The sequence below is a fragment of the Lycium ferocissimum genome, chromosome 10 (genome assembly GCF_029784015.1).
Source record: "Lycium ferocissimum isolate CSIRO_LF1 chromosome 10, AGI_CSIRO_Lferr_CH_V1, whole genome shotgun sequence".
Classification (NCBI taxonomy): Eukaryota; Viridiplantae; Streptophyta; class Magnoliopsida; order Solanales; family Solanaceae; genus Lycium; species Lycium ferocissimum.
In genome coordinates this window covers 1,810,258-1,832,496 of record NC_081351.1, presented here as the reverse complement: position 1 = coordinate 1,832,496, position 22,239 = coordinate 1,810,258, and the positions used below count along the sequence as shown (strand labels likewise).

The following is a 22,239-nucleotide window of genomic DNA, read 5'->3' as shown; positions in this document are numbered from 1 at the left end:
GATCAATAGAAGGCACTGCTACTGATGCTTTCTGGTAGTTGATGGGCTTGCTTGCTTGTAATTTCTATCTTGTAATTTGACAGCTGGAGTATACATATATGGGCGTTGCTAATCTTTTCATAGTTGCATAGAGCAGTTCAGTGTCATTACATTAGATGTGAAGGTCCCAAAGCTGCTGAACTGCAATAGTAGATGAGATGAAGGGAGAAGGCCTTCCTATCGTTTACTTTATTTTGTAAATAGATCTAATGCATATTTGGTTGTGATGATGGCTCTTCTGAGACCATTAATTTTGCCTTGTTAAGAATGCCTTACAATCGTTGGAGCTTGGACAAACATGAGACCTTTCAAATAAAATAAAGAATTACTAAGATATGATGTATACTTCTCCAAAAAAAAAAAAAAAAAAACGGTTACTAAGATTTGATGCAAGTGAAAATTGCAGCAAACCAGGACAAATAAAGCTGCAGCATAAGCGCACTGGGAAAACATAGCCGCCAAACATCATAGGAATACAATGCTTCTCTCTAAATCTCTTCAAACTTCCATCAGATGAGTTCTCTGCTATGACACCTTTCTACGGGTGAGAAAGAAGAAATTATTGAGAGGAATTCCTTTGAATTAATGAAGGTAAAACAAGCAGATGGTGTTCCTTTTTTCTGTATTAAATTAAATGATGGGTTGGGACTATGTGAGAGAAGTTGCAAAGAGAGGAATCAATTAGGCAATGTGTTAAATTATAGAGTAATTATGTCAAGTCTAAACAACGGTAATGGGGTCATCAACAAAGCAGTACGGTAAAGATGATCATGGCAAGGGTGGAGGCATCTGGGGTTATTTTCACAAAATTCTTGGAATAAGTGTTAGTTGGCATTGAGGGAATGGGTGGTCTGAAATGACCGCTAATACAATTAAGGGTCGGGGATTGGAGAAATAGATGGAGTATTGAAGATTTATGTTAGCAAAAGATTTTCTCTAGCAAGGATTTTGCTCTTGAGAGCATTGTGGAAGAAGCTATTCTAGATGCACCGGAATAATATGATTATTCTAATAAAAAATTAAAAAAATAAACTTTTTAACATTTGAGCTAAATTTTTCTTGTAGTTTTTGGTTCTCAAAAGTTTTCTCTCCTTTTTTAGGGAACTCGTTCAAATCAAACCTTAATCTGCACATACATTCAAATCAAAATTGTGTACAATTTTTTTATTTGATTCTTCAACTATCTCCATTGAGTCATCAATTATGTCAATTGAATCTTCGACCCCCTTTATTAATTGGTTCTTCAACTTCAACATCCTCCTTTGAGTTTTTAACCATTTCCGTTGAATGTTCAAGCTCAATATCTACTGAGTTTTCAGCTCTTTTTATTGAGTCTTCTACTATTTATTGATTTTTCAACTCTTCATTTTTTTGTAGAAATATACTCATACAAATGTTGCTAGAGTATCTTTATACTAATTCTTAAATAGAACTGGCACTATTTATATGAGATGATTAGAACTTGGTTATGGAAAATGACTATCTAGGTAATCTGATGGAGGTAGTGCCACTAGTAATCAGGAGCGATAAATGTTCTTGGACTATTAGCTTCTACTATTAGAAAGTGTAGTACTATTATTCATTTTTGTCCTCTTTAATAGCAAAGGAAAAATCGGAAAAATTAACTCTCTTGGTTTCTAAAGCGATTGTTATTTTTAAACACTTTTTTGGGCCAAAAAGACACTTCAATGGGATGGAGGGGTATAAGCCAATTCTCCCAACCTCTTCTCTTATTTCCACACTTAGAGCCTAGTTTCATGAAAATTTTCGATGTTGTTGCTTGGTTGGCATCAGTTGATGCTAGGTCGAAGGTGCTAGTTGCTCTGTTATTGCTACCGAAAGCTTTGTTACACAAAATTACTGGACACTGTGCGTCGGCAGTCTAGGTATGCGCATCTTCTGAATTTGGAGAAATTTTCTCTGCATCTTCTGAATTTGGAGAAATTTTCTTCAAAGGTTATTTTGCTCACTGAAATCAGTATCTCTGAAGGTTCCTGTTAATGTACTGTTTTGAAGATCTCTTTTAACTAGTTGCAAAATCTGTCCCGAAAAGCTTGCCTTATCAATTCCCAAGGGAAAACAATCAATGATAGGTTCTCATTTTGGACATTGAATTTTTGGTACAAAAGAAATGCTATATTAAAGAGCAGCATTAAAACTCGTACAATCACCAATCTCCACGTTGAAACATATTCAACGTTTCTTTAGGAAATAATTGTCATAAAATTAGTTTCAGCTATGAAATCGGAAACAAGTCAAGTTTTGGAAGAAAAAAAGCACTTCGTAAGGTTGCAAAGGAATTGCATAAGTTACAATTACCAGTTTCAGAAAAAAAAGAAAAAAAGAAAAGGAATTGAATAAGTCACAAATGGATGAGGACTACCTTCTTTTATCAACATGTTGTGAAAATTCTCTTGATATTATGGTGGTGCATCTCCCTCCTCTCTCAATAGAAGTTTTATCTCTCCTTACTCCTTTACTTTCTCCTTAAGTGTTTTCTTTTCCCTTGCTGTTCTTCCCATATCGTCTCTAAAACAGGAAAATGTAGTATATGAAAAAATTTGAAGTGCAGAAAACCAAATCTGAGATACCTGTGGTGAATGAAGTGTCTTATTTCAAACTCTTCTTCCTTCCTCTTTCCTTTTTGGGTACCGAAGAAGGCAATTTTTCTAGAGTGCATCTTCTTGTTATTTGAGTTTAGTGTCTTGTCAATCAGCAAGCGCTAGTAAGGATGGATTGTCCATGTATTTCCACTTCCTACTAGAGTTACAGCTGCATAAGTTTTAGACATATTTCTTCTTCTAATTGCAGGCAGTGATGGATGAGCAACTTGGGGAGGTCCAGCTTCTCCTTGATAAGACAGTACAAGGTATATGCCTGATCCTGTCCACTAAATTAATTAGGCATAGGCTGATTTATTATTCCCATGATCTCCTATTTATTGTTAATCATTTATATGATGTAGACATCATAAAATTATGACAAAAATTGATGAAGCAAAGCTTTAACGAGATAAATGAAAGTTCTTCTCACTCTTATTGTGTGTTCAATCATTCCCAAGATCTGGAAATGAAGTGTTACACTTCTGAAAAGTTGTGAATTGTCATCTTTACAGTTCAATTTACACCTCAAAAAGTTAGGAAATTGCTGTCTTCAGTATTCAAACCTGAAGAAAACTATTACGTGGACTTTCTTCTTGCTTCATGCTATGTCTGTGATTGAGCGGAGAGAAGACCCAAATTTAGTTGAAGTATGGACAGATTTTGTCTTAAGTTGTGGGGAAAAAAAAGTCATTTGGTGCCAAAAAATTGAAAAGAAATTGGTGCCATCAAACTTGCAAATCACAAGTTTGATAAATTGTAATGGCATGCGAGATTTTCTGCAGTGCATCCATGAATGGTGCAAATGGAATGTTCCAGGACCTAGTTTCTTGTTGCTTTTCGGATTCCCTCTAGTAGTCAGATGTATATTCTCTTCCGTGCTTTAGCAACGCTGGTCGGATTATGTAGAGATAAATTCCATCATGCTTGTTTGCAAGCATTGGATATGTTTAATATTTCACTCTTCTATTCCTGTCTTTGGCTGGCTGGGGGTTATGTAGGAAGAAGCCCATAGAGCACTCTTTCTTGAAAGCTTTGTGTTTGTTAAGGATCTCAGCTTGACTAAAATTGATCGACCAACCACTGTAGTAGGGTACAAAATGCTGCAGTCCATCGCTGAGACTCGTATAAGTTGAATGTGGTTGAGACTGACCTTGGTGTCTTAATTTCTCGGCCAGCTATTTTTAAGTGCTATATCTAGACTTATGTAAGCACTATAAGTATCATGATTTTTTTCTCAAAAAAATAAAAAAAAATAAAAATAAAGGCATATTATTTAAACTAGTATATTTAGTAATGTTAAAGTAGGGTTGGCTTCGAAATATCCGCCCTGCCCCACCATGCAGAATACCTCCTTTCTTCTGCTTTTTCAATTCTTCGTCATATTTTTAGTTTTTTAATTTGCCAAGATAATAATCTGAAGATTATTGTTCGCATTAAAAGATGAGTTTTTCATTGCTCCTTTTCCTTCTTCCTCCGGTGATAAGGTGCTATTTTTCTTTTGGTTTGGTAGAGGGAGCTTCTCGGGGAAAAAAAGAGAAGTTAGAGATGATATAGTTCTGGAAGTTTGGTTTGTGAAAAGCACAATATCTTTTTTGGTATACCTTGTATGAGAATATAAGGTCATGTATTGCCCCTTCATACATCAGCCAGACAAAAGGATAATGCAATACGGCGGCAATTGTGCATTTTCGCAGGGTGAGAAACTCTGAAATCTAACTGTTTGACAATTGGAACTCTTGACTAGGGACGACAATGGGGCAGGGGCGGGATGGACGCGGGGAAATATAAGTGTGGGGCGGGGCAGGTGGTATCGGGTTAACAATTTTTAGAACAAAGTTAGGCGGGGTGGTTGCTGGTCGGAGGAATCCAATCTAAATAGACCCATGTCTTTGAACTAAAACCTATTTACCGGAAACCAAGTTTCAACTTTTCTGCCGTTCTGCGTCTCTCAGAAAGTCACCTAGGGTTCTTTTCTTACATCTTGTGCAAAATACCTTTCTTTTTTTTTTTTTTTTTTTTTTTTAAAGAAAAGTGATTTCAACAATTCAAAAGACCAAATATTGTAAAGGTTAAAGAATATATTTCTTGAAAGTCGTATCATATACAGGTTGCACATAGACGATGCATCCTTTATAAAGCTTAGCAATAAATGCAAAGGGGGAGAGAGCATACGAAAAGGTTTACTGATGAAGAAAAGAATCCAGTGAATGTATTTTTAATATATAGTCATTACCTAATTGGGATTTTAATGTCAATTAGTTTTGATTTTGAATCTTTAAAACTGTAATCTCACTTGATTCTGTTGATTATTGATACAATCTTGGAACTTTGTTCTTTTGCCTTTCTTCTACATGGTAGAAATAATAATTTTATTACATAGTGTAAATAAAATGGATGCTCAGGATATTTTGGATTAGATCTAGTCGCTCTGTTTGCTTTAATATATTGTCGAGGAATGGAAGTGCATACAGAATCAGAAGTCCATAGTTAAGCGGGGGGTTAAGTCCTGCTCTGCCCCATTGCAATCCCTAGTCTCGACTGAGTCAGTGCTTTTCCTTTCTCAGTAAAATTTATTACTCCCTCCGTTTCAATTTGTTTGTCTTAGTTTGACTCGGCACGAAGTTTTAGAAAATAAAGAAGACTTTTGGATCTTGTCGTCTTAAAACTAAAAATGTGTGTAATGTACCAAATGTCCTTTGAATGTTTTGGTCATAAATATTCCATGTAGGATGTTTGGTGTAAAGAGTTAATATACAAAGTGGCATTCTTTTTTGAAACAAACTAAAAAGGAAAGTAAGACAAACAAATTAAAAAGGTGGAAGTAGCATTTGATTGTCCCTATCCCGGCCTGCATCTAATTGTCTATAAAGAGTTTTCATACTCGCCCCCTCTCTGTGTATTTTTTGTGGGGGGGGGGACGGAACCGGAAATGCCCGTCTTGTTGCCGCTCTAAAGTATGCCATGTCTGGCATGATTAATCTCTAGCATCTTGGTAATAAGTGTAAGCCTTCCCATTTAACAATTTCCTAAAAAGGAAATCCTCCTAATTCTTAGCACTATCGTCTTTCAATTTCTCACACCGGTCTATGCCAATGTCAAATCAGCCAAGGGATATGTTCAAAGGATATTATCTTATGAAATTCTTGTGCTTTGCGGCATCAGCTTCGGAATGTACTTCTAGAAGCACAAAGGGATATGTTCGGAGGACAGACATCATCTCCTAGCCACCCTGCTTCGTCTCTCTTCAATTTCTGTCTCTAGTTACCTCTCTTTTGGGATGTTGGAGCTTAAAACCATATAATAATTCTACAATCGCTGCATTTATTTGAAAGAAACTGCTTGTGATTAAAGACTTTTGGCATATTGCCTGTTCAATTTAATAACCATATAGGTGATAGCTACTAGTTGAGGGTATGTTCTAGACTTGTTAGTAAACCTCAATTATTATTATTATTATTATTATTATTATTTTAAAATTATTATTATTATTATTATTTAACTTATTTTTCACTTTTATTAATATGATGATATGAGATGAGCTTAAAGAAAGAAGTGGAGATTCATATAGCTGACCCAACATGTTTGAGACTGAGCCCTAGTTGTTATTGTTGATGCTATTGATGTCATCATAATAGCTTTCTTCTTTTTCCAGTTTTAGCAAGGAAAGTATACATGGAAGGAATATTTAAGCAAGCTACTGATGAACGGTATTGGGATCTCTGGAATCGCCAGAAATTAAGTTCTGAACTGGAGTTGAAGAGGCAACATGTAAACGAAGTCAATAAGGTGCCAACAGAATGATCAATGTTAATGCTTCTGTTCCTTCCCTTCCTAATGTTTTCCTCATCACTTCTGATTTTCTCCTTTTTGTAGAGCTTAACCAGCCAGCTGATTGAACTGGAGAGACATTTTAACACTCTTGAGTTGAATAAGTTTGGTGACACTGGCGGGATACAAACAAATAAAAGAGGTGTCCAGAGCAGGCCTGGACAACCCAGGTATTGTTTTCTTTTCCGCAATCTTGGCTACACAATTAGGTTTATCTTAGTTATGATTGTCTACTTTTTACTTTCACTTCAATATCATTTCATGTATTGCTTCCAACTTTTTTTGCCCTGAAGAGTAAATTTGCAACAACCTGCCTTTTACCTGGCTCAGTTGGTTGAGCATGGGACTTCCATAATGGAGGTCTCAGGTTCGAAACTCGCTGCCTACGACAACAGGGGATTTGCCCTCTGGGTCAAGCTCGTCGCACTGGGCTTGCCTAGTGCGGGTTATCTCTCCTGTGTGGTTTGCGGGCAATTGTGCAAGAGTGAGGTTTACCTTGTGCGCACCCGAAGGGTGGCGACTGCGGGTTCCCTTGTCAAAAAAAAAAATTGCAACAACCTGCATTCCCTCTGTATCAGAACCTTGTTTTTTTCTTCTTTTAATGATTAAAGTTAGGGTGAGCTATTTGCATTTCAGGCATTTCCAGTCCCTGCACTGTTTACGTAGTACAATGACTACACAGCTAGCAGTAGCAGAGCAACTTTCTGAAAGTCTCTCAAAACTGATGACTGATTTGAGCGTAGATTCTCCTGCAAAAGGTCAGAATGTTAGGAAGGAATTGTTTGAAACAATTGGTCTATCCTATGATGGTGCCTCTTACAACTCTCCAGTTAGGGGAAAGGCTGTAGATACACTTTTTAACAAGGAATTATCAGTCCCTCTTGCTGTTAAAGAACAATCTAGGAGAAAGCAGACGAGTCATGGGAAGAGCTCCGAACCAGAGACAGCAAGGAGACGCCGTGACTCACTTGATCGGGTAATATTCCAACCTTCTCTTGAGATGCGGATGAAGTTTCATTTCCAAATTGACACCTGGAAAACCTTCAGTTTCGCCTGTGCTTTGTTGGGTACAGCATTATATTTCAATATGAATGGTAGCTGCTGTTATATATTGCTGATCTGACTGCTTTAGACCTCATTACTTCACTTATTTGTGCGCATGAGGGAGTGACATTCACCACAGCTGTATAGTATAAGATAATGGATCATTCAGGTTTCATGACGCAGCTGTGGGCCAGAAAAGCTACGTCCACCTCATCACGAAAAGAGGAGTTAAGAATCCTGTGATTCTGTCATCTAAAATAATATGACGAATTGGAGTTGAGGAAAGCTATAGTTGGGCTATACGAATCAGAAAGAGTTGCCCACATGATTTAAATTCTGTTTTCTACTATTAGAGGGTATGATTCAAGCAAAATAACTGAGGTTGGGATTAGTTTGGTGAAGTGGACATTTGATATAGATGTCTGCAGCAACTGACAAATATTGAGGATTCAGAAGGTGTAACATAGTCAACAAAAGAGGGGCTCGATACAACATAAACATTATTGAGGAAGTCATAGGCACTTTATTGATAAACTTTTTCCTCAAAGGAAAACACAAACACACTACTCTTGTTAGTGGTACCAAAATTACTCCCTCCCATGATAACTCCCCCTGCCTTTGCAGCTTATCACAAAATATGATATGTTTAAGACTGATAATGGCCCATAATAACATCTTTTAAAGGCTGAAAGTCCTCTATTCTTACTCAAATGGCGACCTGCCTCCTATCTCACTATCATGTCCCCAATTATGCCACGCCGACTCCCCTTTCTTCATAAGCCGTGGAATTAGATCAAGGAAAGTCTCTATAGGAACTAGTCCCTTATATTGCACACACAGGAGATCGAGACACAACCCCAGGGCTGTGGGGAAAGATGTAGATCGATCGCCCTAGATAAGACAATTATATAGAGGGTCTCTACTTGTCTATTCTTTGATTTCATACCCTCGTAAGATAAATATTACAACCTATAGGTAGGGATGGCAATAGGGTAGGTTAGGGCGGGTTAGGGCAGGGCAAGCCTCACCCTATTAAGGTTTCGACCCTCCCTGCCCTGCCCCATTTAGCTTTTCCAAAAAAATTGCGCTGCCCTGCCCTGCCCCGTTTATGTGATCTTCCCTTTCTCCTCTTTATTTCCACTTTGCAGCATGTAATTTTTTTTAATTTCTTTTCATATATTTTTTTAGCACTTATACTGCAATTGCTTTTCTTCAATACAATTTATTTTTTAAATTTTTTTCCACTTATATTTTTTGACTTTATAAATACTATTTTTTTCCTACAACTTGCTCTTTTTAATCATTTAGTACAATTTTAATGCAATTTGCAGCTAATTAGTAACTCTGTTTCTTCACTCTTTCGTTTGACATTTGAATAATGAGATTTTTTGACTTTATAAATACTATTTTTTCCTACAACTTGCTCTTCGTTTAATCATTTAGTACAATTTTAATGCAATTTGCAGCTAATTAGTAACTCTGTTTCTTCACTCTTTCGTTTGACATTTGAATAATGAGAAAGGGACGACAACAAAAAACTATGATATAGAGAAAGTATACTAAACCCACAGGCATTTAGTTTTTTACTAAAATAATTGGGGATTTGCTTGATGGTTTATGATTGCACCCAACTTGTTCCCCTACGAATTCAGATAATTTAACTTAAAACTTAACGTCCTCAATTAAGAACCATGCACATTGTCATTGTTTCGTAGCTGATACAGTATACACAAGCACAATTTTACAAACCTGGACACAAAGTTGAGAAACACAACAAGGTAAATGAGATACACCAGGAAGTAGAAATTGGAAATTTAGAAGTACTCTACCAAACCAAAAACAAATTAGAATCCATAACTACCAGAAAGTTAAAAAGTTACAATAGGTCCATACCAACTAACAAAAGCAACAAAATTACGCACTTCCATGCTTTGTCATTGTGACAGAATTAGGACTCCATTCCTGCAAATGGAACTACTTAAATTAAAACATGCAATATATTTCTTTGCGCCACCAAACACGTAGGAACTTCGGGTCAATGGCAATATAGCACCAGGCACCCTGCATATGCAAGGGCTTCTGTTGATTAAGCTATGAAACAAATAACCTTGATATAACGTAGACGATAGCATATATGCCAAATACACCAGCAAGGCCAATACATTGTCCTGAAAATTTAATATTAATCATAGTTCTCCAAAGAAGCAACATATCCTCTCATTTTTATCAAAAGCTTTTAACAAGCAATTTTTCATCACCAACTGCATCACCTATTTTATACCAATTACCTAAGTACTACAAGAACAGTAGCTTCATAACAAAAATAATAATAAGGTCACAGAAACCTCACAATCAAATTCTATGTTAGTATCACTATACTATCACAGAGAACATCAGAAAGCTAAAAGACATGGCAAAAGAAAACAACTCCAGTTCATGGCTCTTCTTTTATATCAAGCAACGTTCGGTATGAAACTTGACTCCGGCTCTTCCTCTTCATCAAGCAACGTTGGAGATGAAACTTTATCGATTGTTGAAGTCAAACCTAAAAAGAGGAACATAGTAGTTCAATTTATCGATGTACTATTTGAAACTTGAACACTATTAAGATAACAATGAGAAATTACATACCATTTATTTCATTCTAGAACTACGTGCGAGCACACACTAAAGTTTCCAAAGTAGTAGGATGCCGTCTACTGCGATGCAGACTAATCAACCTCCCACTAGTGCAAAATGCCGATTCAGAAGCAACGGTAGACACAGGGATGGCTAAGAGGTCACGAGCCGTCTTTTGCAAAGTAGGAAATTTCAATCCATTTGTCTTCCACCAACTTAAATTGTCAAACGATGGAGTCCGAGGTAGCAAGCTTTCTTCTAAATGTAAATCCAACTCGGATCTTGTATCCTCTGTAGCTCTACTCGAAGCAAAAAATCTATCAAAACTCGATAGTCGATCACCTTAAGTTAGATTAGAGAATTCACTAGAGCTAGATGCTCCAAACGACTCCTATGGAGCAGATAATCTATTCTTATAATCTTGAAAGAGACCGGGTTTCTTGAATTTTAGTTGAAGTATCTTCACCATAAATTTGTGGAAGAAAGTACTCTACCAACTTCATCTTATATCTTGGATCAAAGATTGCAGCCACACCCATCAAAACATGCATTTCATCCCAATATTTTTTAAACTACATCGCAGATGCCATGGAACTAATCAGAGGATTAAAGCTCTTCACCCAATCTTCCAAGTCTATCTTAATTTCACGAACTTTTGTAAAGTCTTGACTGGAAGTTGGATATTGAGTTCCTGAAAATTGTTCAGTGATATAGTAAGAAACTTTGAGCTTACCACAAACATCTTCTGCATCACTCCATTGCTCTTCGGTTGGATAAGACTTATAATTTGTGTCAGTTAGACTCAACTTCTTAAACACTTCTTTGTATTCCAGGGCTGTTCTCAACATTAGATAAGTAGAGTTCCAACGGGTAGGACAATCATACTCCAACTTCTTCTTACAAGAACAGTGTAGCAGACGTGCGGCTTCTTCGAATCTCTCAATTCTGCCAGCTGATCCAATCCAATACAAGACACTATCACGTACTTTGCCAATACCATCTCCTATCACTTTTAACCCTTCTTGTACAATCAAATTCAGGATGTGTGCGGCACAACGCAATTGAAAAAGTCGGCCAGACAAAAACAAATCTCTTTTATTAAGTTTCTCATCCAATAAGGTTTTCATCATTGCACTGTTGGTACTAGAATTATCAACGGTGATAGTTGATAGTCGCCGTTCAAGATTGCAATCAAACAAACAATTAACCGAAGCACCACACAAAGCATCTTTATCATGTGGAGTTGGAACATGAACAAACCTCAAAATGTGACTTTGAAGCCTCCATGAATCATCAATAAAATGTCCAGTAATAGCCATGAATCCTTTTTTGATGCTATTTGAAGTCCACATATCGGTTGTTATTGCAATTATACTTGTGACTCTCTCCAACAAGTTAGAAGTTTTTGATTTCAAATTGTCAAAATTTTTTATTATGTCATTTTTTATCGTATTTCTTGAAACCATCTTAAACATAGGTTGGAGACTCATGACAAAGTTCCTAAATCCACATGACCAACTATAGAAAGTGGATACTCGTGTAAAATAATGGCTTGTGCAAGTTGTTTACGTGAAACATCTTGATCAAAATAATGTTGTCCATCATCACCCCCCGTGTCACCCTCACTTCTTGGCCTCTTAGGACACTTAGGTATGTGAACCCACATAGCCTTCGTCCCACAATTTTGAGCATATTTATATCGAGCCTCACAATACTTACATTGACCATACAGAACACCAACTTGAAATGATTCCATGCTTTAGAGTATCTCTTCCTTTTTTTTTTTTTTCAGTTCAACAACTTCGTTAAGTTGTGAAGGCCCTAGACTCTCAGCCTCTAAGGAAATAGCGTTAGATGAAGAAGCGGGTGGATTCTCATCATTTTGAGATGCCATGATTATCTATTACAAAATTAGGAAAATGTCATTATAATTTTGCATAACTATGTAATATTTGTCAAAGAACAATCTAATAAAGAGGTAATACTTGAATCTAATAAAGTATTCAAAAATGACACAGAAAGTGTTGAATCTAATAAAGTTGCCAAGAATCTAATAAAGAACATATTGGTTCTGTTACAATACTTGAACACCTTGTGTGCTGATGTAGAAAGTAGTCAAAAAAAATTATCACAGTAAAAATGGAATTCTTTTAATGACAATCAAGAAAACAGAGCAATAAGTTAAAAGCCAAGAAAAGATATCAACTTTACAGAAGAAAAATAGGTATAAAGCACTATATTTTCAATTAATACTCCCAAAAATGCAATAACATCCAAAAAAAGAGGAGAAGTTCATGTAGAAAAAGAAAAGTAGAGACCATTACCACTTACCAGATGTTGGAGACAAATTTTGACAACCAAGAGAGGAAGGGTTTCATGGGAGAAGCTGACCTTTGTCTTCGAAGAGTACTTTGCAGAAGAGGAACGTGTTGGGGAAAAAAGAATAGGGAAATACACGGGTCTCTATTTTTTTTACCCGACCCATCTCTTAACCCGAGCCTGGCCCTGCCCTGCCCTGCCCTAACCCGTTAAAAATTTTCAAAAATAATTTTTTGCCTTGTCCTGCCCTGCCCCGCTCCATTTAAGTCTTTCCCTGCCCTGCCCTATTAAGGATATGCCCTGCCCTGCCCCAATTGCCACCCCTACCTATAGGTCCAAGTTTCACATTTAAGTAATACCCGATCAGCTAGTTTACGATATAGATAGATATATATTTCTAAAGAACATTCTAATATATTATAGGGGTACCCGATTTTGTAATCATCGTTGATCAACACGAAGAATATACGGCCCTGCGAGAGTGTATTACTTTACGAATTCCAACAATTTGTTTAACATATACAAATTGTGACCCCGAACAAAGTGATGGGCCCCTTTAGAAGATAGGGGGCGACTTTCTTGTGGTAGTAATTGCGGACATACCTCCTCTTCTCTTAGCATGCACAGTTTTGATTTCAATAGTTGAAGTATTTAGCAACGACTCAGAATACAACAACATACCCAATGTAAGCAAAGACTCAGAATAAGTAAGAATATAAAATTCCATTTAAGAAAATTCCATTTAAGAAAATTCCATTTAAGTTAGTCCATATTTTGACTTCTTATTGACTCCTTTCAAAACAGGTAAGATCTGGTGAATCAGAAACAAGTAATTAAAAAAATATTTATAGGCATTGGTTTCGAGCCGGCTTCCGTAGAAAACTCAGACTTTCTTGTTGATGTTGCAATCACATAAAAACGTAAAATTGTCCCTCCTAAAAAGATTATTCCAAAATAAATGGGCAATAGTTAGGAGAGGTGCGCCAGCAGTGAGCAGAAGCAAGGTTATTAGATACCTCAAGATAGCCCGGCCAGAACAACACGTAGCCCGGCCAGAACAACACGTGCAAGTTCCCTGCATGTGGCTCGTCTGTGATAACTTCTTTGCATTTGCGTGAACTAGCGGACCGATCACTAAGTGGGGATGCTCCCTCTAGCATGAGCGAACCCTTTTGGAACAGGTTAAAAAAGGGCGCCGCTATCCCAGTCCAGATCCAGCCAGGTCCTATTGATCATGTAAGTGCCTATAACTTGCCCAGGTAAGAACAAATGCTTATATGGATCATGAAATTGAGATCGAAATCATGACTAGTGTAGTCCTCTGACAATCTTTCCTGATTTCATCCAGTCGAGTTTCCTGAAGGTGTCTTGTAATGCTATACAGATGGTACATATTGGTGGAACAGTCATCGGGATGAAGGCCCCAATTTATATATGAAAACATGTGTTAGAAGGGTACATAGAAACTGAAAAGTTGAAGGGTGACCTCAAGAAGATTAATAGATGTTTGGCAGGGGTAGGTGATTTAGGGATGAGAGAGGAGGCTAAACTTTAGCCCGGAGCAGAGGGGACGTGGAACTAAGGTTGGACTGATAGAGGAAGAGACTGTTAAAAGAGGAGAGTTAAAGGGAGATTGAGCTACAGCTTATCATTGTTGGTATATACTATATAGTACTGATGGTGGCAAGAAAATTCAGCAAACTTTAGCATCTATTCAAATTGTTGTTACCTATTGGAAAATGATATTGTTGTCTGATTTTTCAAAGATGTGGAGCTTTTATTGTTCCTTGAGCTATAGCTTTTCTTGCTGCATTCCTTAAATTGGTATCAGAAGAGACTTGATAAAAAATAATTGGTATCAGAAGAGACTTGATAAAAAAAAGAAATTGGTATTAGAAGAACTATACTTGGTATTTGGCATTTTTATGGCTAGATAATCAAGTGCTGGTATTATCATCCTATTTATTCTAAGCTTAACGTGCATCATCTTGTTGACCTTTGGCAGAATTGGGCTAGCTTCGAACCTCCAAAAACAACTGTGAAAAGGATTGTCCTTCAACAAGATCATCAGAAGGAAACTGCAAACAGGTCATCTTTGTCACTGGATAAGAAACATCAGCAGTCTAAGACGCGAGAGAGATCATCGATTGCTCAATCGAATATCTTTAATGCCCCTTCCGCCTCTTCACAGCAAGTTAGAAGCAAAGGTTCCCAACCTTAACCAAAAAAATATGCTTTGTTTTCAGTAAATGGATGTCATGCAATTTAATATATATTTTGCTAAAAATTATGCAGGTCTTCATGATATACCAGCAAAACTTCCCACTGAAAATCCTTTTTTCCAATGGGCTGATGGACTTCCAAGACATGCAGCTGAAACGCCACCAATGAGTTCTCCAGTATCTTTACTGCAGCGTGAATCACAGTCGACCAGAGTCACTAGCCAATATAGTTCAGTTGATACTCATAATCTTGCTATGACGAGATCAGGTAGTAGCACAATACCTTTTAAAGATACTGTGCAAACAGGTGGACCGAAGGCCATTCAGCAATCAGGGAACAGAATGCAGCATCCGAACTCATCAAGTCCTTCTGCGCAGACATTGACCCCAATCAAATTTTCAATTGAGACTTCAGATGCTGATGGTAAACATGGAATCACCAGACCTGTCAGAGATTGGAACAATGCACCGGTGACAAGTGGAAGCACACAGTTTGAATCTAACAGTAGTCCTAACTATTCCTTACCAACTGCTGCTGCTGCTAATTCTGCCTTCACTCTGTCTGCGAAGGTCATACACTCAGAATTTGTGAATAAAAGCCAAGGTAGTGAGATTTCATTTTCTTCCCAAGCATCAACACAGAGTTCCTCATCGAAAGCAAAAATCATGCCGTCAGCATCTTCGTCTTCTTCACAAGGGCCAATCTTTTCACCAATATCATCCACGTGGACATCCTTTGAATCTGAATCTAAAGCCAGTGTGGGTTCTAATGAAAAGGTCTCTCAGTCTCAATCATCAGTTGCTTCTCTGGTGCAATCTTCATCTCTTCCAAGCACTCAAAAGTTGGATTCCTTACCCATTACGTGTTCCTCAGATAGTACAAGGTCTGAGTCCCCGACGATCCTGTCTCCACCTTCAGTTGCCATAGTTCACAAAAAGGCTGATACAAATTCTGACAGACCAGCTTCACTTGCGAATCTCAGTACGAAGATAGATACGCAACAAGATTCAGCTTCACAGCCTCTCGTATCTATCAGTATGTCTAACTTACAAGCTGGATCTTTGGTCCAATCAAATTCCACAAATGAACAGTCAGCCAGTTTAAACACTGAAAATCAGGTCAATTCTTGTGGGTCATCAAGTCAAGTCTCAAATGTGGGCTTGAATACTATACCTGGACAGCCATTTTCTACTCCTGCCATTCCACCATCAGGGCCTGATAGTGCAATTAATGTGCAGAGTGGTAGTTCAGATGATGTCACCCATGAGGATGAAATGGAAGAGGAAGCTCCTGAGAGTAGTCAGATGACTGAGAATGCACTGGGTAACCCGGCTGGGTTTGGTATTGGAACTGCCGCTCCCTCAGTTTCTGCAAAACCTAATCCATTTGGTGCAGTGTCATCCAATAAAGCTTCATCTCCAGCAAACTCCTTATTTACAAGTACAGCTTCCAGCAGTGAGTTATTTCAACCAGCATCGTTTAGTTTTCAACCGATACAGTCACCCCAACCTTCATCACCTGCAAATTTTGGTGCCTTTCCTGGTAGCTTCAGCCTCACTTCCACGAGTCAGGCTCCAGCGGTGAGTGGGTTTGGCCAGCCGGCTCAGGTTGGACAAGGGCAGCAGGCTTTAGGTTCAGTTCTTGGTACTTTTGGACAATCAAGGCAGCTTGGTGCTGGAATACCCGGAACTGGTGTGGGATCTGCAAGCTCTTTTGGGAGAGGTTTTACGAGCAATAGCTCTGCTGGTGGTTTCGGAGGCGGGTTTTCTGGAGTTTCTCCTACTGGTGGTGGGTTTGCCAGTCTGGCTTCCGGTGGTGTTGGATTTGGTGCTTCTGCTGCACCAAGTGGTGGATTTGCTGCTGCTGCCACAGGTGCTGGTGGATTTGCAGCTGCTGCCACATCTGCTGGTGGATTTGCAGCTGCTGCCACATCTGCTGGTGGATTTGGAGCTGCTGCCACAGCTGGTGGTGCATTTGCTGCTCCAACTGTTGTTGGTTCAGGCTTTTCAGGTATGTAACTTTTGCTATATTTTGACCAAACCATTCCTATTTGATTGACATTAAAGATATGCAAAATTTTGAAGCAGCAAAGAGAAGCGAGTCTATTCTTTGTTATGAAGAATCTTGTGAAAAAACGATGAAACTGTTTTAACGATGTTTTCTCTTATGGACTTCTCCCTTTAGGGAAACCATACGACTGGTATAAAAAAGAAAAAATTGTCTTTTGGAAAGTGAGTGAGGAGTACCGTTCTCTCTTTTATCTGTGGTACACACAAGTATAGTTGTCCAACTCAAATGATTTGAAACAGGACCTAATAATATTTGATATAGGTTACTTAACATGGTAATGTTTCCTCCCTTGTTTGACATTATTTTTTCTGTTCTGCTAAATTTTGAAGGTGGGGTCTTTGGAGCTTTTAGAAGCCAACAAGGTGGTGGCAGTGGCTTCCCTGCATTCGGTGGGAGTTCAGCTACTGCAAGACCACCTTCTCAACTCTTCACGCAGATGAGAAAGTAGTTCCATGCCTACAAATTTTGAAAAGAAGGAATTTTAGAAAGAAACGAAGGGGTAAATGGATGATGTGATAGATGTTTCACTTGTAGATTGTTCAAAAAAAAAAAAAAAAAGGATTGTTGTATTCTGGTTCAGTTACCTCTTTGTTATGAAGTTAGTTAACCCCTGTTAATATTAGTTGTGGATGAAGTCTGGTAATGGGACTGACTCAAAAGTGTTTCTTCTTTAAATCTTTGTTGTGTAATTCATGTAACTTTTGCACTTGGCCAGTTATTGCAACTGAACTTATGCTACAGCTTTATCCATATTGCAACTGAACTTATGCTACAGCTTTATCCATGTTTTGCGTTCTCTATCTGGTTTGAGACTCTAGAAACTCATGTTATAGTTCAGCATTTAAGCCGTAAAGTTTAGCAACCAAAAAATAATTAACCCAACAAGTACTTCGATACCTTGTGATTTTTGACTGTCTCAGTTATCGAAGTTATCTGATTCTTCTTTTCTTTTGAGATTTATTGGCATAATACTTGGTATAAAGAAATTAAATAATGCAAGTTATATTCAAGTCCTCTAAAATTAGATGAGTTAAACTTGTGGTGCAATTGTTGAGTATCCTTTCCTAAGTATTTATAGAATTTGATGCTGAGAATAAAGAGTATAATGATGTCGGATAATAGGAGAATTTATATCGAATAGAGCAGTATTTATATTTTTGTATGTAGTCTAGAATACTCAGCATGTTAAAAAAAGCTCTCTTCTCTCTCCTCCTATTCCCATGCAAACCCTAAACTAAACCTATTTTCAAACTATGGCCACTCCGGCCACTGGTCAGCCGTCAACGGCGGTTGGCTAGCCTCCATCAACTTCCAACCTAGATCACTACCCTCCCCTCACCAACACGAAAATACCCACCTCTCAGTCAATTGTCCCGCTTCTCTCAGTCAAAGAAACAAACCTACAACCTACGTGCAGAACTTTGTGCATGAATGTACTCGTAGTACCAACCCATTCGATCCTATACCTATCGAGGAGGTTCAATATGTTGATGGTATCCTAGTGGTGCGTTGGACTACTTCGAAGTATCCAGAATGGAGCAAATAGAGAATTTAAAGCATGCTATTGTAGGTAAGTTCTCATATGGCTGGCTAGAAATGGATGAGTTGAGAGATATTATTCCAAGTCAATGTGGTGCTAAGGGAAAGTGTCAAGTTGGATTTCTAAGAGATCGACATGTTTTGATTAGATGTTCTTTAGTGGAAGATTTCATAAACATCTCTTCTAAGAGTGCCTTTTGGTTGAAGTCTATAAGGATGGTAAGTCTTATCAGATGAGACCTCTCATATATGATTCCCATTTTAGGGTTGAAGAAGAGACTTCAATTGCAATGGCATGGATATCTTTCCTTATTTCTCGCCTACTTACTTTGTTAAGGAATCTTTGTTTACCTTAGCATCGGCGGCAATGGGAAACCTTTGTTATTAGACATGGCTACTATTAATAAAACCTGAGCCTAATTGTGCTAGGGTAAAGGTACAACTGGATTTATTATCAGATCTTCCTAAGTTTGTTATGATGGAGATTGAAGATGACCAAACTAAGGAAGTGAATGTTATGAAAGTGAAGATTCAGTATGATCATTTGTCTAAGTATTGTACTGAATGTAAGTTACAAGGCCGTACAAAGGAAGAGTGTAGAGTGTTACATCGAGTTGAAGGCAAAAAGAAAGAGGATGTCAATGAAGGAGGCGAAGTGAAGAAGAGTGAGGAAGTGACAGGCGAGAAACAAACGATAGCAACAACTAAGGGGTTTCAATATCCAGGAAGGCATAATAGGTATAATAGATGGAGATATCCTGTGCAGCAATATTTGCCAAAGGTGTTGTCTAGTGGGAAAGTTGTTACTTATCCAAATGCTACTAACATGGGAAAGAAGAGGAAGGAGGATGGTCGATGCGAGGGAAGAGAAGTAGCCGGGGAGTTACACTTCAAAATAATTTTGAAGTCCGAATGACAATGTAGAAGAAGGGGTGGATAATGACAACACAAAGGATTTGGTTCCCATCGATTCAATAGGGACATCCAGAGAACCTGATGTTTTAACCAAGAAGGTAGATGATGTTGACAAATCTGATGAAAGTTTGAATGTGAGTGAGAATGGCAAGGCAAATGCAGGTACTGAGATTGTTATTTACAAGGGTCCTGAAGAAAAGATTAATAATGTAGATGATCCTCAAGAGAAACTGATAGAGGAGACAAAGTAGCAGATAGCCAAGAACGTGTAGAGAGATAGTGCGAATGCGGAGATAGTTATTTATAAGGGTCTGAAGAAAAGATTAACAATGTAGATGATCCTCGAGAGAGAGGTTGCGATGGAGGAGACAAAGTAGCAGATAGCCAAGAACATGTAGAAGATGGAGAGAGGCAGAAATTAAATGATTGTGTGGACAAGTTAGCTCGGGAGCATGAGCTAAGTAACACAGTCTTTAATTAGGAGCATACTCAGAAGGAGTTTCCTCTTCCAATTGTGCTCAGACAGGAGGATCAGTTGAATTTTTCTATAAATCATGATGGAGTGGGATGCTATCCACCTGAAAGAGAGGAACCTAATGATTTGCATGTGGATACGGTGGAAAAAGTTCAAGATCAACAAATTCTATCACAGAAGAAACCTTCTCCTTTGGAAGGAGCGCATGATGTAGTGTCCTTAATCTAGTAGATATGGTAGTACCTGAGCAGCTTGAAGTAGGTAGCAGTGGTAAATATGTGGTAGATGAGGAAGCCATAGAGCAGGTGTTTAATCATGTAGCTAAAGAAGTTGATATTTCTCCAAAGTCCGTACGAGAAAGGGGTAAGAAAGGCAAACAACAAAGTGTAGTAGATATTCGGCCTATAAGAATATTGCCAAATAGGTATGAAGAATGTCAATAAATCTTTATGAAGACTACTATTTTTGGAATATCGAATGCAGAATTCTGACTTTTCATAAGTGCAAATGTTACATAGGCATCATAAATTCTCCATCATTGCTTTGATGGAACCATTTCAGCATTTTAGACACATTCAAAGATTTAGAAGGAGATTGGGCATGAGATATGCACATCATAACTGCAATGGTAAAATTTGGTTCTTTATAAATGATAATATAGATGTAGAGGTGATTCAGGATACAGATCAACAGATCACAGTTAAGCTAAGTTTTCAGGAGGATAATAAGATTCTTATGACTACTATGATTTATGCAAAGTGTGAAGCATTGGAAAGAATTAATGTTAAACTAAGTTTTCGGGAGGATAATAAGATTCTTATGACTACTATGATTTATGCAAAGTGTGAAGCATTGGAAAGAAAATTAATCTGTTATGTCTCGTACTTTTGCATATTTGGGAAATTTGAAAATAATTGTGACTTGTAAATAAGGCAATATGTTGATTTTGGTCAATATGTATGTTGTTGTTCTTGAAAAAATATGAATGTGAAATATTGAGGAAGGCCAAGGACAAAATTGAAATTTTGAAATTTATTTTGAATTACAAAACAAGATTTATAACCAATTGGGCTAAAAAATAAAATAAAAAGAAAAATGAGGCCCCAAAAGAGAGGGTGGGCCATACAGCTGACCCATGGATCTTTATTAATTATCCACGTGATAATTAATATAAAGGGGACATTATGTATAGAGATTGAAAATTAGAAAGCAAGAACAAAACAAAGAACAGAGCAAGAGAAACATGGCGTTGACCATGACAGATAAATTTTAGCTCCTTAAAAATCTTCTCCAAAAATTATTTTCTTGTGGTATTTCCACTAATTCAAGGGTCCTTTACAACTTGGTGTAACTATTTTGGGAGATAAGGAGCTTGGTTCATCAATTTTACAACTTTGTCAAGTGAAGAAGATTGGAGAGAAAGGTAAGGATTTATTCCTTTCTATTGTGTTATGAAGGTTTGTTTATGTTGTAGTATGTAGAAATGAGTGGAAACTATGCAAATATGGAAGTTTGCAAAGTGGGCATGTATGTAAGTATGTAGCCGTGTGTGTATGCATTGTTGTATAGATAATATGAGTTGAATTTTATGTTGTAATCTAGTTGTGGTTATGGTGGAATTCATATTGGAAGTGGAAGTTGAATGAATTTGGTTGAAGTTGGAAATATAGGGTATGGCCGTGTGGTGCATGGAAGTAGAAGGGAATGAATTAATTTTGTTTAATGTGTTAGTTGTGTTGTTGTGACTACTTATAATGTGAATGCAAGTAAAATGGTTTAAGTTGGCATTGGAATGGAATGTAGAAAATTTTGTCATTTTCGGATGATTTTATGATATTATGGAAATGAAGTTTTCAAGGTGCAAATTATGATTATGGTTGATGAAATAGGAAGATGGAAATGTGTTATGAATATGTATGTTGAAGATTAGAAGTTTCGGATGAATTATGGTTTTGGTGGAAAAAAATTTGTATATTTTGTGAATATTTTGTAAGAATGATATGAAATGATTTCAAATTGTATTGGAGTGATCTTGATTAGTAAATGAATATGAGAATGTTGGTATTGAATTGAAAATGTGAAGTGGGAATGAAAGCTATTGCACTATGTTGGAAAGAAGACTAGTTATGCTATATTGTGTCGTGTAATGGTTGTTGGTGTTGTTGTTGAATTATTTTGGCCGAGTTGAATTCTCGGGGTGTCGTATTTATAGGGGAGGTGTTGCCGAAATTTCGGTAGACAAGTACTAATTCAAGATTGGAATTCTAAGCCTTATGAATAGTAATTGGCAAAACGTGACCATTTGTAGGTTTGGAACGAAACAGATTTGACTTTTGCGGGCAAAAAAAGGCAAGAAAGGTATGTAAAGTTTACCTATCTCCTTCTCTTGGCATGTCCTAGTTATGATAGGTCAAAATCCGACCCTCGGGGAAAGTCATTCCTCGGAAACGACACCTAAATTTATTCCTTTTTCATTCCCAGAATTGAATCAATAACTTACGCGTTAATGTAAAGCAATGTTCAAGAGTCCGTAACCTTTGAAAATGAAAGCGGAATGCCTTGGAA

General features: G+C 37.5%; 2 protein-coding genes across 7 annotated transcripts in view; one reads left to right on the top strand and one right to left on the bottom strand.

Moving 5' to 3' along the window:
* The window catches only part of LOC132035418 (nuclear pore complex protein NUP214), a 40,767-nt gene extending 23,282 nt beyond the window's left edge, over positions 1–17,485 (top strand). For all 3 annotated transcript variants that reach the window (XM_059425690.1, XM_059425689.1, XM_059425691.1), the window contains 7 exons: positions 2,851–2,908; positions 6,295–6,428; positions 6,516–6,640; positions 7,107–7,446; positions 14,458–14,659; positions 14,748–16,685; positions 17,075–17,485. In XM_059425690.1, the coding sequence (XP_059281673.1) occupies positions 2,851–2,908; positions 6,295–6,428; positions 6,516–6,640; positions 7,107–7,446; positions 14,458–14,659; positions 14,748–16,685; positions 17,075–17,193 (2,916 nt within the window). In that variant the 3' untranslated portion in view covers positions 17,194–17,485. The remainder of the gene's footprint in view (positions 1–2,850; positions 2,909–6,294; positions 6,429–6,515; positions 6,641–7,106; positions 7,447–14,457; positions 14,660–14,747; positions 16,686–17,074) is intronic.
* LOC132035419 (zinc finger BED domain-containing protein RICESLEEPER 2-like) lies at positions 9,674–13,171 on the bottom strand. 4 transcript variants are annotated; one of them, XR_009409243.1, is made up of 3 exons: positions 12,458–13,171; positions 10,146–11,085; positions 9,674–10,059 (listed from the first exon to the last, which is right to left on the bottom strand). XR_009409243.1 is itself a non-coding variant. In XM_059425692.1 (2 exons), exon 2 carries the CDS (start codon positions 11,621–11,623, stop codon positions 10,706–10,708), a length of 918 nt encoding a protein of 305 aa, XP_059281675.1. In that variant the 5' UTR covers positions 11,624–12,033; positions 12,465–13,171; the 3' UTR covers positions 10,513–10,705. The 4 variants fall into 4 exon arrangements, 1 of the variants encoding a protein (XP_059281675.1); XR_009409242.1 differs by having other exon boundaries at positions 10,146–11,154; positions 12,465–13,171; XR_009409241.1 differs by having other exon boundaries at positions 12,465–13,171.
* Positions 17,486–22,239: the final 4,754 nt, after the last annotated feature.

Coding starts and splice junctions, on each gene's coding strand:
- LOC132035419 (XM_059425692.1), bottom strand. CDS start 11,623: ATGAGTCTCCAACCTATGTTTAAGATGGTTTCAAGAAATACGATAAAA.